Source organism: Anastrepha obliqua, chromosome 1, assembly GCF_027943255.1.
Source record: "Anastrepha obliqua isolate idAnaObli1 chromosome 1, idAnaObli1_1.0, whole genome shotgun sequence".
Classification (NCBI taxonomy): Eukaryota; Metazoa; Arthropoda; class Insecta; order Diptera; family Tephritidae; genus Anastrepha; species Anastrepha obliqua.
Window position 1 is genome coordinate 151,135,591 of NC_072892.1, and position 18,263 is coordinate 151,153,853.

Here is an 18,263-nt window from a genome sequence, read left to right on the forward strand (position 1 = left end):
TTTTCGGTCAAATAAACCCTACCGCTTTGAGAGTTTACGAATTGCTCAATTTGAAAAAAATTCTCGTCAGAAGATACAATGTTCGGAAATTGGCCGCTTTCGGCCAAGCGAAGCAACTCCTTTGCGCTTTCAAGTCTGACTTGTTGCTGCTTTGGTCTGAAATAATGTTCCTTTTGGATCTTGTAAGACCTGACTTTGAGATCATTTTTCTGTATGCGTCAGTTTTTTCGCCAAATTATTGGTAATTCGTCGGGGATTTCGCCCAAGTCTTTTCTTCACTTTTTGAACCCGTGCATCAGCTGCGCGAGCGGTCTGACGTTGATTACACTTCGAGTGCCGGACCCTGTCCAAGTGGCAAGCCGAAGGTTAAAAAAAAAAAGAAGGATTAATTTTGCACCACCTTGTATGCCTGTGTTGACAACAGGTACATTAAGATGGTCTAAAAGAAACAAATTATATTTTTTAATCTTATCCCCTAAATTTGTTCTATGGCCAAAAACAAAAAAAAATGAGTCACCTATATTTTTTAATATAAATTTTTTTTTTTTGAGTAATAATAATAAAAATTACCAGTTAATTTGAATAGAAAATAATATATTTTTCTATAAATAAATAAAGTATCAATAATAAATATAAATAAAATATTTATAAATCGATATTATTTAATTATTATTAATTTTTTTTGTATTGTTCAGTGGCTTTGCCCAGCCGTATGTATTCCTCGAAATCGATCAAAAAAAATATTATATATTTTTTGGCAGGCCCAATAGCCGTGCATCATTTAGGAAGTCAAAGTGCCCTTAAGTTTTTGAAAATTGCGGACATTCACTCTCTTCTTAAACAAAATCCCAACTTTAACGCTCCGAAGGCACACAGAAATTGGGATTACCAGATTCAATAGCAGTTTTAGTGACCACTTTCGCCACTCGAACTTTAGAACTCAATTACGTACATATGAGTAGTATATACATATGTATAAAGATATGAATTTTCTATTAAGTATTTAAGCCTTAACTTGACTATGATTATTGCCGCATAATCACCTCTTTTACTTCATTCACCACACGACGCTTGAACAGCAATTATTTTTATTATATTATCGACTCACACTAAACCGTTGCATACTTTTTTGCGTTATTTAATACCTTTAGCAGGTAATAGATAAGGCAAAGTGGCAGCAAGAATTAATGGTGGCTATCTTTTGTTTATTGTCTAGATTATAGCATATTTCTTGGCGTTTAGTTTATTAGTGGCGGTCATTAGGCAGCTTTGCTCAATTACTTAGACGAGCAGTGCAACGACGCGAAGCTAAAAAGTTGACTCAGTTTCTCTTTGCTTTACATAGTTTTGAAGTGAGCGGGATACACGACGAGACAAAGAGGGGAGCATTCAAAAGTTTATTTAGCAGTTAATTTGTAGTTGCAACAAAAAATATTCGTACAATTTTTTTTTGTCTATGTCCAGAAAGAAGTCCATAATTCACTTAAAAAGGAAATGTGGTAATTTATGCAATAGCACCGACATTTGAAATTTAAAAGGCCTCGTAAATGTTTGTACATGGATTTATGTATGTACAACACGCTAACCCTTAAGGCACTGCAAATCAAATTCGGTAGTATCCATGAGGATGGAAATTTTTGTTAGATTGTCAAAGGAAGTCGCTAAAATTGTTTGCGTTCTTAGTTATCGAGTAAGAAATTAATTATTTTTGATAAAGAAAAATTTAATTTTTTTTTAATAAATGGATTACAAATATGCATTATTCTGATCGTTGACTTTCTGCCATTTTTCGGGTAGTCTTCTAATTTTTGTGTTTACTGAATGAAAAACTAATTTTAGTGCATTTCTCAGATATCTTTGGAGCTACAATTTACTTAACTGGATGAATTCGGGAGACTATGAAACATATCATAGCCAGCCTTATGGTTCGAGGTCAGGAATGCATATGGATCTATCAAACCTTTCCAGCGAAGCGCTCTTAGTGGCTCCCGCTGTCATGTAAAGAGTCTCGCAAAAGTGGCGCTTGGAGGTGTATTTTATACACTGGCTTAAAAAAGGCCTTTTAGCTATTCATCTACCAGTTTGAGATAAAAGTTGAACTGAAAAATGTCAATTGGTATTCGTAAAAACTCTATCAGAAGTGACGTCAGTAATGTATAATTCCTAGACGCTACCTTTTTTATTTCACCTTTGACATTTCTCAAGTAGACAGATGTACAATTTTAACCGATAGAAAAACGCGTTAAAATTATTGAAACTTATTACAAAAATGGTCGATCTTTAAAAACAACATATCGCAAAATTTGTGATTTTTTTTTTATGGAAATATCCGAATGAATCAGCAATTCAAAGATTGGTGCAAAAAATATCAAGAAACTGGTTTTGTCGAGGATAGAAAAACCAGTGGTAGACCAAGAACTAGACTTTCTATGGGGGAAAATTCTGCTTTAGCGAAAAATGTTGCTGAACAACCTCCAATCTTCAAGATCGATACTCGACGATCTCCACAATTCGTCATTTGTTTAGCCGATTTTACCTATAGACGCGCTTGATGGACATTTAACTGGTGTCATTTTTCACATATACATAGATCTTGAGAGCCGTATTTTCTGTGTTTTGAATAAAAATAGTGAATCTAAATGTTTCCACGTTTTATTTTAAAACAACACCTACGCGCGTCTTTTGAGAGACCCAATAGAAGCAGGGAGACATTTTTATTAGTCAATGAATTTTATGAATTCAGAATGAATGAATGAATTTTTCATAGTAGCGGCTATAAAATTACTCTTTTCTTCCAATCTCTTCTCCGGTTTTGCTTAGCATCAATACCAAGGCGAATTGAACACTGAAAGTGGCGTCTTCCTAAAACAAGTACTCTATCTTTCGCAATTTTAACAAGTCTGACGTCAGGCTTCTTTCCAATACAAAGCAAACGAACAAAACAAAGAAAAGGAGGAGAATTTACTTGTTTTGAATATTGTAATTTGTAACATTTAAACTCAATCAACTAATGAAATCGAATTGTCGCGTGTTAAATTGTGAAAGCGCAAATTATGAAAAAACCTCCAAATGGATTTTTTTGCGTTTCTATGCGAAAGACACCGAGCCAAGGAAGTGTATGTGTATAACTTCTCGTATATGGCTGTCGTAATTATTGTAGCAGCTTCCCTGTCAGTGCAATGTAGATTAACAGTAGGCCCAGGAAACTTGCTGTTCTGACAGGTTAGGTCCAGAGGAAGAAGGAGAGGGTTGTTAGATGTGTGCGTTTGATGGGGCATGTGAAAGGTGGTTAGAATCGTGCAAGGTGCCTTCACATGCTGGACATAGGTTTGCTAAGTTGGGATCAATTCTGGATAGGTGGGATTTTAACCTACTACAGTATCCATAACGTAGCGGCGCCTAAGTTACGCGGGTCTCTCGGGGGAGCTCTTCATTTGCTGTAGGTGGTGGTTGGTCTTCCATTACGGCATACGGGGGTCGGTTACTTTGGAAGGTGGAAAGTATCTCCCGATGAATGTCGTTCATTGTCTGTCTAAACAAGTATTTGTCGATTTCATTTGATCTAGATCTCGTTGGAGTAGTTGAAGAGATGCCTCCTGACGATCCTGAGAGGCGGCTTTGGTTCAAGCAGGTGTCTACATGGGTGGAGCCTGCGGTAGTACCCGAGAAGAAACTGTTTTCTAGCAGTTTGTTGTGCTCTTTGACAGGAAGAATCTTAGCCTCGTTATGTAGGTGTTGTAGTGGGGGCATCAGGAGGCAACCCGCCGCTGTCCGAATGGCAGTGTTTTGGCATGTCTGGAGGTTTGTCCACTGCGCATCACTAGTTCCAGGCGACCAGACTGGCGCAGCGGTGACTGGTTGGATGGTTGAAGCGGTGATTCATCCAGAATTCAACTAGCGCTTCTGCACTATTTTGTTACTACATCTTCGTTACCAACATGTTTAAAAGTTATTTGCAGCAGGAATATATCCAGTTTGTGCGGTTTAAGAACCTTATTAGATTGTCGACGTCTGCGCCAGACAGTTGCTCGAGACTCTTGAACAGTGGTTTTCTCAAGGGTAACATTCCGTCCTTCCATAGGGCAGGCCATTCACAAAGGAAATGGGAGATTGTTTCCTGTTTCTCCGGTTGTTTGCAACCATGACAGTATGTGTTGCGAGGGATGCCCATTTTGGTTGCTTGTTCTCCGGCAGACTAAAAGCCAGTTATGACTGCCGTTGGTCTCCAGGCGTCCCGTCGTTTCATGTTTATTAATGTCGACGATTGCTTGAGCTTGGAACGATCTGCTTATTTTGCATTTCATCTTCTCTCTCCATCTACAATCCGCGATTGGGAGGTATTTTAGGCAAATTGTATTCTCGACTGCACCTACCGGCGCAGCGTAATTTAGAACCTTATTTGGTAGTTTCTATTGCTTTCGCTTACTCTTACTCTTACAAACAAGTAATTCTCTTTACTGTAGTTTGTTTGTTCATGAAACTTTAACGACATAGCGAACAGAAGGCACAACCTAGTATGCTATCATCCGTGCGTCAATACCATCTTCGCTTAACCAGTTACCAGAGAACGTTAATGAATAGAGAAGTCTTAATGACTGGAAAGTGTTCATTTTCGAGGGGTACTCGTCTCGCGAAGACAATTCACCATAGACAGATTTTTCAACAAAAATTAACAGTGAGGGGCTGAATTATGTAAATTTAGCAGCAGTCGATAAGAATTTGTTGGTGATTAGAAGCAAAGAATGTTAGGTAGCTTTTTAATATGACCTATATATTTGAATTTCTCCAAATCATCCAAATTATGTACATATGTTATGTCTGTCTGTCTGGTGTCTGTAAAACTTTGTTGAATTACCTTCAACTGAATCAAAATCCTCTATAGCAAACGCTTCATTACCAGGCGCACAGGAAGATGGCATATGCAAATGTAAATTTGTGAATTTATATACATTTGCGCATATGTATATGCTGTGTGTATGTGTGCTCACCAGCCACAGCTCAAGATAAAACGGTAAAACTTCGCAAGAAATCCAGCGCGCACTCATGGCGCAGCGCACATTCATTGGCACAGCATTGTGCATATACACATATTTACGTACATATATTGATGCATACATATGTACGATGCCGCGGGCACTCGACTTGACAAAAATTGAAGATTTATCAAATATTGGCAAATAATTCTACGCGAAATATTCCAATATTGACTATTTTCGAATTGTCGAGAAAATTGGCATATGGGCGGATCGTTTTATGAATGAAAGTTCTTGCTCTTAGAACTATGAGCTCGAACTTATCAATGAATTTTTTGAAGATGAGTTTTTGTTGCACATTACAATAGTTGAAACTGTTCGGCGCCGCCGCGACTGTTCAGCGCTATGACAACTAGAATGATGGCCGCTACGCCTGCGTCTATGACTGCATTTTGTTCTTGTAGTCGCTAGGCATAGAATTTTAGCTTTGAACGACATACGCATTTTGAGGAATAGAGCGAATGCCCTGTGTGTGCGGTTGTATGTACATGCATATGTGTAGAGCATTGTTTTGCTTGAATTCAATATTTATATTTGCATATGCCATCTTTCTGTGTGCCTGGTAATGAAGCGTTTTGTATACAGAATTTTTTGATTTGTTTGAAGGGATATGGGCACCAAGTGTACATACGCACATACAAATATGTACATGAGTATTCAAAAGAAATTTGTTTTAGCTTTTGTGAGGCAGGAATTTGATCATTAGGTTATTTACATGAAATATAAGGCGATGCTCGTGAGGTAGGTCATGTTGCTTCAGTGCACACATATGCGTGCAACATATATATATTTAATAAAGATGCAATTGAATTTAGTTGTCCCATATATGCAAATACGTTTCTTTGTTTCCTTTATTTATTTTAAAGTTTTATACTATCTAGAAAATGCATACATACAAATGTATGTATATTATTATTTCCTGTAATAAAGTGTAAATTGAAAAAGATTTGGTTTGCCAAAGGAACAAATAAATGCATGTTCAAATGTAAATACATACATATGTCGATATACCAAAACACTTGTATGCTATGAATTAATTTCGACTCAAAAAATTAGTGAAAATTTTCATCAAATTTGTTTAGTTTTAAATTTACTAAAACGCACATACCAAAATGTGAGAGGTCGTTTTATAATGTATTTTTTTAAATTAAATCAAAATATTAAAGTTACTTTGATTTGAAATGTTGGCGCATATAATAAATTCAATCATTTTTTCTTCATCACCTTTGTTTGAAAATACAAATTGAATAAATTTTCGTTTACCAAGGGAACATAAAAATGCACAAGCAAATGCCTTGCAAAATGCCGTCGGCATTCGTCAATTTGATTTCATACAGAAACCAAAAACTGAGCAGAGCCAATGTACTTGTACATAATTCACTGTAATCAGCCCTGTTAAGAACTTCCCCGCTGTCGAGTTAAGCGAGGTGAAATAGTGTTCGCGATTTCACTTCATTTTTGACAATTCACACTATTCGTAGCTCGTGAGAATTCTCTATATTTAACGTTCTCTGCAGTTACCTTTTCCGTTCATTAATGTCTTATTTGAACTAAATTTTCGCTTTGTATAGTAAATAAATGCCTTTTGAAATACATTTCGTTCAAGAGTGATTTGACGGGGAACGCCCTCTTTGATTACAGTTAATAATTTAAGGTAATTTATGTCTACTAACAACAATGTGACAATTTTTGTACCGCGCTTTATGAATTAAAAAAAAATCTTTTGCTAAACTTGAAAATTATCCTAACGCAATTCAGCAAACCATTTCGCAGTGGGTTTATGTTAATAATTTTCATATTTTTTGAGCAACCTACGAGTGGTCTAGAAATTTCAAAAAATCGAGTTCTTGTTTTTTCAATATTTCAAAAGCATAGTATCTAATATCTAGTAAGAATACACTTAGAAATTTTCATGCGGAAATTCTCAATATTATAGTTTCTACAGCCCATTAACTAGGTAGAGAGCGGTCCGCGCGCTCTTGTACCTGGTGTTGTCAAAACAAAAAAAAAACTATTCAACCGAATCGTCTGAAATTCTATCGCCCTAAAACGGGCGGAATCATATTATTATTTCATTTATTTCGTATTTTTTTGATAAAAAAACTGAAAAAAAAAAACGATTTTTACAGTGTCAAATTCAAAACCGCGCCATTTTGTCAATTTTTTTTTCATTCTAGTACGGGACATAGCTACAGTCATACTGATTTTTAATTTTTTTGGTCTTTGTGTTTCAGATAAATGGAATAGCCAAAATACCGTCCAGGTCCAATTTTTCAGAAGGGTCAACTTCAGCACCGTTTTTTAAATTATTAAAATTAAATTTTCATTTTTTTTATATAAAAGAATTAAATAAAAAGCCTAAAAGGTTTAAATATCGTTTTTCAATTTTTTTGTTGTAAAAAAAAATTCTTGAAAATACTCTAAATTTTCGAGCTCTAGACCACCGGGACCCCTTAAGCAGTAAAAAAAAATATGCGACAAAAATGTTGAATATTTTAAAAGGCATAATTCTTCACAAAGGCACTCTTTTGTCCATAAATGGGATGTTAATGTTTTACCGAAGATATTCTATCAATTATCTGCAAAGTATTACCCAACTTTTTGAAACACCCACAACTTTATTAATATCACGCATGATAAAATATTTTCAATAAATATGCCATAACCCTAATATAATATTTCCATATACACAGATACATGCAAGGATGTACAATTTAGTTTTTTTTTTTACTATAAGAAAAGTTATGTGTTACGAAGTGAGAGAGAAATATTTTCGAGTCTAAGGTTCTTGTATATATTATTTTTCATATACCTACTCCATCTTATTTTGATCTAAAACCCCAATACATTTTTGGTTTTAAACTATCCAAAAACATACAACTTTAATTTGCTGCTGAATAATTTCCATGCTTGTCTCCACTATAAAAAAACTTCCGAGACACCTCAATCAATATTATCCGTAGTTAGTAGAGCCACGCATTGTGGGGGTTTAAACCAACATCACTACCAACTACGAGCATACGAACCCATGAATGTTGGTTATTAATAAACACTTTACCCAAATATGCCGTTGAAGCAAATGCTTGCCAGCTGGACTAATTCCTCCCCTGGGGTTGTCGAATAGGTTGATTGGCCGACTTACAGCTACAAAATTAGGTGGCTTCATGTCAAATTGGTAAATAATAAACACTCGTACCCCTCAATACATATGCAAGCATAAACAAACACAAGCACTTCCACATCTACAAGTATTTTCGTATGGATGTGTGCATAAATGTGAGTAAAAACACCGCAATTTGGCGTATAAGCAAACTCAACTACTGCGGACAACTTTGGGTGAGTGTATGCGTGCGTACTTAAACCCCTGTGGGCGCTGCCAAGTAAATGTCAATCGTCATTGAGAAATTTCAAAATATTTTACAATTACCAAGGAATATCTAGAAACAATTTTTAAAACCGAATTCCCAACAGGACAGAGGGCGAAGAAAATAACATTCCACTGATTGTAATATAGCCGTTTATACAGACAGTTGAAGGTTCGATGCTACAAGTGCAGGTGTCGTCTTCTCACCCTTCCGAATTGGGATACCTGATCAATTCAACGCAGTACATTGCTTTAGCAATCTAACTTTTTGTGGATCAGCAAATCTTATCAGTTTTGTGAGCTGCACTGGTTTTATAGTGTCCTTAAAGACCTTAACAAAAATTGTCTAAATAAATTTTATAATACTTTCTTCCTTTTTCACATTCAGTTCATTTAATCGTCTGAGTATGACTTCCATTTCCTAGAAGCACCAAAATATCAAACAGTAGCTTAGCCATTTTCTATGTAAGCGGCACACACTCGAACCAAAGTGCCTACATTGGATGTGAAAAGAAATTATTTTCGTGTGAAATGCTGAGAAAGACACAGAGTCCTCCTCTAAAAATTGTAAATAAAGCAAAAAGGAATGAACGTCAATATGTTGTATGCAGCCATTTAATATTAATAGAAAAACTATTGCGAAAGGTTGGCATTGATTTTACTTTTGCTGCCAACCACACACTTAATAGCATTCCACGCAAAGAGATTAGGGTCATGGAATTGTAGAAGAGCGAAGGTTGCGTCCATTGATTGGTCTGCTGTGCATTTATTTGTATTTGTTTTGGCTTTTAAGGGTGTGTGTGTATGTGTGTTTTAGTTTTTTTCACACCGGATTTTCCCCTGCTCTCCTCTTTTTCTCTAAGTCACTCTAAGTAAAGCCACAACATGTAGACGTCCAGATAAGCCTGTCAAATTCGCTCTAATGCGATTACTTTTTCAATTTTTCATGTTAACCAGTTGTCAAAAAATAAGTTTTCCACTTAATAAATCTTGCATTAAATTTTATTGGTTTCTAGTATATTTATATGTTTTTTTATTAGTTAAATTGAGTGGTGATTGAACTAACAAACACACACAAACCTGTTGCAGGAAGTCGTATACTTGTTGCTCATGGCACTATAACGAAATCGAGAATGACATAAAAAATAATGGCTGATTGGAAAGTTTTAAAACCAATACTATTAACTAATAGAGAAGCCAAAGTTTGTAAGCCTTTTTAATATCTCTTCTCTCATTTGACAGCAGAATCAATTTTAGCTCGAACTTTGATTGCATTCTTTGTTTACAAGCCATTTAAATTCTCTGTGTTAGTGTATTTTTTATAATGAAAAAAACCGAATATCGGCCAATGATAATATTTTTTGTTTTGTGAAGTTGATCAGCAACAGAAATTTATAAAAAAAATGTAGGAAATGTTGAAAGGGTTCCGCTCCTTCTTTTCCAACTCCCCATCGATAGGTTTTAGAGTTTAAACGTGGCCGCAGAATCTTTGAAGAAGCAGCACTCAGTGGACGTCCAAAAAGTGGCTCAACTAGAGAAATCATTGAGCAAATTTACGATATTGTTTGTGAAGTTTCAAGTTCGACCAAGCATAAAATTACTGATACCAAAGGCACCGCGGGGCATACTTCGCGCAAGTAGAGTTATTCGACTCTAAACTTCTGTCAATAAACCAAACACTACGTATGCATTATGCTCTCGTACGACCAATCATGACGTACGGTTGTGAAGTGCGGACGAAGAAGAAGGGAACCATAAAGCAACGTTCGCAAAACGTTCGTACTTAAGAGTCTTCTTTAAGAACTTGTAAACACAGTGAAATTACCACTTGCGGACACACCTCCCATGAATGGACTAAAGTCTAAGAACCAAGTTTTACTTTGCAATTTTAGAACTAATCCCCCTGCGATAATCAGCCACTCTAATCACCTAATCGCTAGACCCGCATTAAAAAACAACAACCACATAACCAAAATAATCAGATTTTAAAATACCTATAAATATGTTGAGTCATTCTAAATTTGTAACAAAAAAAACGGGCAAATATAAAACCCACACAAGAAGTTTATTAGTTGTTTTGAAAAATTTCAAAATAAATCGCATTTATACATACCAGGTGTATACCTATTCGATTTCAAACGTTTATTAACAAAAAATGATTACAAATTTAATCTTCAAAATAATAGCCATCGCTAGCGACACATTTTTCCCATCTCTCAGGCAATTTGTGGATACCGCGCCCAAAAATTGGCCGTCTTTGGCCGCAAACCAATCATCGAGACATTTTTTGACTTCTTTGTGAGAATTGAAGCGCTGCTCGGAAAGTGCGTGGCCAATCGATGCAAACAAATGATAATCGGAAGACGCCAAGTCTGGTGAGTAAGACGCGTGCACCAGCGGTTCCTAATCGTACGTCTCCACCAATTTCCGGGTCGCTCTAGTTCGATGTGGCGGTGCATTATCATCAAGAAAAATTACTTTGTGACGCCGATTGGCATATTCTGGGCATTTCCGGTATATAGCGCTGTTCAAATCGGCCAATTGGCCATTGGTAGCGTGCACCGTCAACTGTTTCACCTGGTTTTAATAGCTCGTACCAAGTCATACCACGCTGATCCCAGAAAACACACAGCATTGCCCTGCTGCCGAAGTGATTTGGTTTAGCCGTTGTTTTTGGCTTGTGGCCGGGCGGACCATACGATCGTTTACGCTAGGGATTGGAGAAATACACCCATTTTTCATCACAAGTAACGATTTGATACATTTCCCAGGTGGTTTTTCAATGTCCGCAAATCGTAGTTTGAAGGCACAAAATTCGACATTTTTAAGAGCGACAAAAATGCATTGTTGTATGAAACGTAACAAACAATGAACTGAATATTGTTGACAGATGCCAGACGAAAAAAACAAGACATTTGGTATAGGTTGTTTAGGTTTAAAAATACTCCTAGCGACATGTATGGACTAATAGCTGGAAGTCTCACTTCATAGGTATATACCTGGTAAAGTGAAGGACTTAAGTCTACATACAGCAGCATATTTTTTTATTTCCCAGAAGGTATATAATAATTCAGTAAACAGTTGAAGAAATTTTTTCGGAATTCAAATTTATTCATAAATTACAAAAAATAATTTTTTCACTTGCTTTATAACAAAAAAATTAACAAAGCAACAAAAAAGCGGTATGACAAAAGTCTACATACAGCTTAAAAACACTAATATATTCATTTTAAAACTATCTTTCTTGAATACTTTTAGTATTTAGTTGGTCCACTACTGTTATCAATCACTGCTTGGAGGTATCGTGGCATTGATCCAACTCGGGTAAGCTCTTCCTGCTTTATTTGGTTCAATACCTCTATCAACTCTTTCTTTAGCCATTTTGGTCAGTTACTTCACTTCGTAGAATTTATCTCTCTAAAAGCTCCCAAAAAGCTCTATCTGATTTAAGTCCTAACTCTGTATGTATATTAGTTGCCTGGGTGCGTAATCTAAGAGCCATTTTTGGACAAATAGTGCAGAGTACTTAGGGTAATTGTCTTGTTGGAAAACTCAGCCTTGCCCAAGACCCAAGCATTCTACCAATGGCTTCGAATATTGTTCCGATATGTTTTTGAACTGAAACTTCTTAGGCGTCGATGGACGAGCGAGAATGGAGAGTAAAATTTCAAGGCCATGCAACGTTTTGGGCATTTTCGTTCCGCGAGGGAGAAAGAAGGAAATAACATAGAGGAAAAGGAAAGAGAGAGCTATACCTTATGTATCTTAGATACACTTTTGGGCTATTTTTCCTGAGTTTTTCCTTGTTGCTAATTTCTAGTGAGAAATAACACTGTCTACTTTATGGCGCTTGCTTGTTGGTGCAAACTTGTAGGAAATATATTTTTGGTGCCTACTCTTTGGCGTTATATTTCCTTGGTGCCTACTGTTTGGGGCGTTTTTTAGTGGCAATTTTTTTGGCGTTTGGTTTTTGGTGCCTACTTTTTGTCGCTAATTTCCGTTTCCTGGCTAGTGCTTGTGCGTACTCTAAAGTGCTATCCATTCCGGCGTCATATTTATTGGTATTGCCTTGCGGTAATTTGTGCCGTTGCTGCGGTCCCAGAATCGCTGAGTTTGTGCGGGTGATTAACGCTCAGTGTATTGCGCGTTGTTGCCACAGTTTGTATCCGGCGTTTACCTACACTGGTCGACCCTTCTCGGTTCTTTGTAAACTTTTGTCTATTTGTATTCTCTGCAAATGTTGTGATTTTATTTAAATACATATTCTTTCTCTCTCTCGCTCTCTCATTCTCTCTCAGGCCTCTCCCTCTTTCTTTGATTGCCTTGAAAGAATCACTTCTGTTATGTGTACCACCACTTTTTTTATACTTATAGCCCATAGTACCTTGAGTAAAGGTTATATTTCCAACACCAGATGAAGCTTTATCTCCCAAAACCATTCCGATACCTCCGCCGAGCTTAACAGTAGGCATCAAATCTTTCATTTCCATATTCGCCTTTCTTCCCCTCCATTTGTATTTTAGCCCGGCCATCACTTTCGAAGAACTTCGATGCGTCAATAAATAAAACCTTAGACCAGAAATCCATTCCCTTGTCAATATGCGCTCATGCAAACTCAAGCCGAAGGCGACAGTTTTTTTTGTCTGAAATCAAAGGCTTTTTACGTTGTTGGATGAACACTTTTTCCGGATGTCTCGACTAATTCTCCGATTTTAGTCGAGTTTCCCTTAAAATGGAGCTTATATCTTTTCCAACAGCTTATTTGAGCGCCTGGTTCGACTTTTATTTTCATACGTATTATCACATATATGTATATATTCTGTACATACTATATAGAGCAACGACATGTAATTGAAATTTTCGAATAGCGGTACTTTACAACTATTTCTTCAATGTTTGCTTTGCTTGAGGGAGGAGCCTGGTTTATGAGGTCTAAAAATTGCATCTCTTTGCGATTTTTGTTTAAGGAAAAAATTAATTTACCACTCCAAAGTTTTTTCTATCTTTTAATGAACATTTAAAAAGTATAAAAAATTTTTGTACTGGTTAAAATAAGTTGAAAAAAATGTTTAACATAGAAATTAGTAGAGCGCTGCAACGCTGGAGTTTCCAACTGGCGTACAAGATACAGCTCGTAATTATTATCTAAAGCAAAAAATTCAAATGGATTTCTAATTATCATGATTTTTTATTCTAGATGAACTAAGAAAACTGAGAGAAATTCCAAAATTTCAACTTTTTGGAGGTTTTAAAGAAAAAAATGCCTTTCTATAAAAAAAAAATTCTCTTCAACTTGGTATAAAAATCTTGAAAAATTTTTTTTTATCTATTTTGTTAGTTCAAATAAGCTATGATTCATTTCAAAAGGTTCATTAGTTTTTTTTCATTCATGTACGCCAATTCAAAGAAATCATAAAAATGAAAAGTCGAGAAAAGAAGATAAAGTTTGTACTATAGCTGTCCGGTCACAGCGTAACTACCCAACGCTCGCCTACCTTTGGCTTTGTATCTACGGAAATATTGAGAATTAGGCTCTGCAACTTGAAATATAGTAGGAATCGCTTAAAACGAAAAAAAAAAATTGATTTTTTTGACCTTGACCAGATGGATATTTGTAGACTTTTGTCAAACCTCTTTTTTGTTGTTTTGTTAATTTTTATGTTATAAAACAAGCGAAATAATTTAATTATTGTAAATTTATGAATTAATATGAATTCCGAAAAAATTTCATCAACAGTTTTTTCAATTATTGTATACTTTCTGGGAAATAAGAAAATATGCTGCTGTATGTAGACTTAAGTCTCTCACTGTATGTATTCGTATGTATGTGCAGGGTTGCCCATATTCGACATACCCAACGGATTTCGATGACTCTTTGAGCCCTTTCCAATCGACGAGGCTTGTCCGCAGGCAACAATCTTTGCGTCAATTGAATCTTATACGGGAATAAATGCAAATCAATGCGGATAATTCGTTGTAAAATGGTCCGAGCGATGCCCAACTACTGAGAACGGCGATTTTGGGATGTCCTTGGCAACGCCTTGGTCGGTTTTGATTTGGCCTCTTTGGATTAGAAAGAGCATCAGCAGTCGAAAACCTCTCGTACAAACGTTTAATGGTGTTCTTCGAAGGCGCACTTTTCACATTATTTATTTTTTATACGCACGTTGAGATTTCACAATTGACCTCTTTTGTTGAATGTAAATTTCAACAATTTGGGAGCGCTGGCGTGACGTGTGCTGTTCCATGGTAAAAATCTGCTTGGACCGACGCTTCCAACGCGGTATGTCATTAAGCGACTGACGTCTCTGTCAAAAGAGTCGAATATTGGCAACCCTGTAGTTTTGTTTTACGGAATATGAACAAAAAACCATATTAAAATTATTTGGCCTTAAATAAATATTAAACAAAAAAATGCAAAAATACTTAAATACTTAATACTTAAAATAACCCACCTGCAACGCTTAGATTTCTTCGTGACGGTAGCCATTGTGGCTCACAGCACCTGTGTTTTGGCCTTGAATAGGTAGATAGGTAGGTAGAAGTAGCAATGAGTATTCAAACCAACTCACTTAGACTGTTGCCAACCCATTTGATACCACAGTAGCAGTTCATCTTCTACTCCTCGTGAAACCAATTTATTTTAAGTGCAAACCCAGTCAGCCAAACTTATATCCCTAAGGTATTCAGTATCATTCAAGAACGATGAGTCGAAGTATCGAAACCTAGTGGCATGCCATGCAGGACAGTGACAAAGAAGAAGTCTGGCAGACTCTTCCTCCTCCTCATTCTCGCAGCTTCAGACATAGTCGAAATGGGGTACGATCAATATTTGAACGTAGGAGACCTAGGAGTGGCCTGTGATCAAATTGCCTAACATAAGGATGTGTGTCTAACATAAGGATGTGGTCAGCTAGTAAATGAAATTTCTGAGTAAACACTTTTTCAAGCACTTACCGCTCTCATCAACTATTGCAAATTCGGGAATTTCCTATTTATTTAAATATCTACGATTTATGTCAGAGCTTAAAACACTCCAAAATTTAAATAACAATATAAATAACAGAATAACAAGAATGCATTTGTAAAAAATCAAAAATAAACTTTTTACCCACGACAGTACAAGGTGGCGTAAAATTAATGATCTAATTTTGTTTTCGATTCACTTTTTACCAAATAAAAAAAATATTTTCAGTGATGGCAATCTATATTTTGCCTTTAGGTATCCCATTGCTTGGCTGTTCATATGCAGCAGCTCTCGAATTCACAAGTGTGAAATATGATTGACATACGACGTCATTTGCAAAACTTATAAATCTTTCGATAGGGTGACTAATTTTGCGCCACCTTGTATTTATCATGCGTTGTAGCATTGATTCTTATCGACCACATAGCAATGCTTTGTTCATATAAAAGTAATTTTTTTCTTGTCCAATACTGCAATAAATTAACGGTTTCCGTTTATCAGCGCCACCGCTCGATGACGATTTAAATTTTATATTAGTCGAGCTTCTATTTTGCTGATATCGATGCAATAAACGCGATTAACTGATTCATTTAAAATTCGTTATTTAGTGCCCCCCGCTAGGTATATAAACTGTTTACCTTCTGAACAGAAATCATTAGTACTTGAAAATAATTCCATAATGAAAGTCTTTTGGATTTTGGCAGTCTTTGCTTTAGCAGGTAACTTAATTGTGCTACCGAAATTTCTTAAGGCCAGTAACTACAACAATAACTTCTTTTGAATAGTTGCGGCTGTGCCCATTCCTGAGGAGGAGCGCGTGAGTGGTGAAAATGGTTGGTATGTACCTCAGGCTAATGGCTCATACGTATGGGTTTCGATAGAAGAGGGCGAAAGCATGTTGGAGGAATTGGAGAAACAGGAAGAAATGGAGGGACGCCTGTCAACTGTGCCTGTAACTTTTTACTTGTATACAAACCTAAATCCCTCCAAAGGACAAAAGATTAGCGAAAGCGCCTCATCGATTCAAAGTTCTAACTTTGATGCTAGCAATCCAACGAGGTAAGGAAAGAATTGCAAATATGGGTACACTTAGCAAAAATCAGAAAAAAATTGCAAAGAATTTATTATAATTTTTTTTTCTTTTTATTATAATTTTTCGGTTATTTCTTTTTTTTACTGTTGTTGTTGTTGTTGCTTCGTGTGCAAACTAATTAGCTTTGTCGTGAATTATATATGAAAAAATCGTTCTCATAAATAACTCTATTACGCAACAGCAGATTTGCAATTTACGCTCATGAATTAAATGCAATCCAAAAGCAAAACGTGGGAATAAATTGCAAAGCCCCTTTTGAATTTATGAGAATGACTTTCTTGCATGAAATTTAACAAAAGCTAAACATTTTTTATGTGCCAATAATATTTTGGTGTGTAAAACCTTGTAGCACAATACTGATTTTTTATATGTACCACTCCACCACCATTGCAGATTCGTGATCCATGGCTGGACACAGAGCTACACCTCCAGCATGAACAAGGATATTCGCGCTGCATGGCTGGCCCGTGACAAATACAATGTGATCGTTGTCGATTGGGCGCGTGCTCGTTCCATTGATTACGCTTCTTCCGTTGTGGCTGTACCCAAAGTGGGAAAGAAGGTTGCCAGCATGATTAATTACATGGTAGAAAACCACGGTTTGCTTCTCGACACGACCGAAGTAAGTGGTCATAGTTTGGGTGCTCATGTTGCCGGTTATACTGGTAAATTAGTTGAGAATGGCAAACTTCACGCGATCATCGGTATGGATCCCGCTTTGCCGCTTTTCAGTTACAAAAAGACAAAGAAACGTTTGCATTCCGATGACGCCAATTATGTTGAAACTATTCAAACCAATGGTGGAATGTTGGGCTTTTTGCAGCCCATTGGTAAGACCTCTTTCTATCCAAATGGCGGTAAGAGTCAACCTGGTTGTGGCTGGGATTTAACTGGCGCATGTGATCATGGTCGCTCTACTACCTACTACGCTGAGTCAGTGTCTCGAAACGATTATCCCAGTGTGAAGTGCAGTGACTACACGTCAGCAGTGAAGAATGCATGTGGCAGCACCTACAGTAGTGTAAATATGGGCTCACAAACCAATGCTTATGTGGCTTCGGGCGAATACTATGTACCTGTACTGAGTTCTTCCCCCCATGGTTATGGCAATGCTTAAGAAATTTGATAAAAAATAATGATAAATAAAATTTAAAAAAATAAATAAAATTTTGTATTATTGTATGCGCAAAGGCAGTTGCCTACTAAGCTGATATATTATTGTTTATAGCGGATATATACAATATTTATATTATATTTATTTATAGGGGATATATACAATATGACCCTAACTTAGTTATCATAGCACACTGGCCTAAGCAGATATATATTTCTAAATATTTCATGAAAATGATTGATAGATTACGTCTGTTATTGCCCACGTGACATTCGAAATCGTTAATATACAACGAACCGTGTATTATTTATAATGGGTTGGTGAGTGACTACCATTCGGAATTCACAGAGAGAACGTCGGTTCGAATCTCGGTGAAAGATCAAAATAAAAAAAAAGGTTTTTTTCTAATATCGGCCGCCCCTCGGCAGGCAATAGCAAACCTTCGAGTGTATTTCTGCTATGAAAAATCTTCTCATAAAAATATCTGCCGTTCGGAGTCGTTCCATTTATGGAACAACATCAAGACGCACACCACAAATAGGAGGAGGAGCTCGGCCAAACACCCAAAATATTGAAATAAAACAACGAAAATTCAAATTGATTTGGCAATTTTTATTATTTTTGTGTAATGGTTTTACATGACTTTTATTTTAAGGGGACAGATACCTGTAAAATTTCGAAAAAAGAAATTT

The 18,263-nt window shown here is 36.3% G+C and overlaps 1 protein-coding gene across 1 annotated transcript; it reads left to right on the forward strand.

Moving 5' to 3' along the window:
- The first annotated feature begins 16,156 nt into the window (after window positions 1–16,156).
- LOC129236475 (pancreatic triacylglycerol lipase-like) lies at window positions 16,157–17,606 on the forward strand. Its single transcript, XM_054870899.1, has 2 exons — window positions 16,157–16,423; window positions 16,851–17,606. The coding sequence occupies exons 1-2, from the start codon at window positions 16,260–16,262 to the stop codon at window positions 17,572–17,574; spliced, it is 888 nt and encodes a 295-aa protein (XP_054726874.1). The 5' UTR covers window positions 16,157–16,259; the 3' UTR covers window positions 17,575–17,606.
- The last annotated feature ends 657 nt before the right edge of the window (window positions 17,607–18,263 follow it).

Bases quoted from the DNA above. Each gene is read 5' to 3' on its own strand.
- LOC129236475 (XM_054870899.1), top strand. From the start codon at position 16,260: ATGTTGGAGGAATTGGAGAAACAGGAAGAAATGGAGGGACGCCTGTCA. The intron at 16,424-16,850 runs GTAAGGAAAGAA...CCACCATTGCAG, and splicing joins GATGCTAGCAATCCAACGAG to ATTCGTGATCCATGGCTGGA.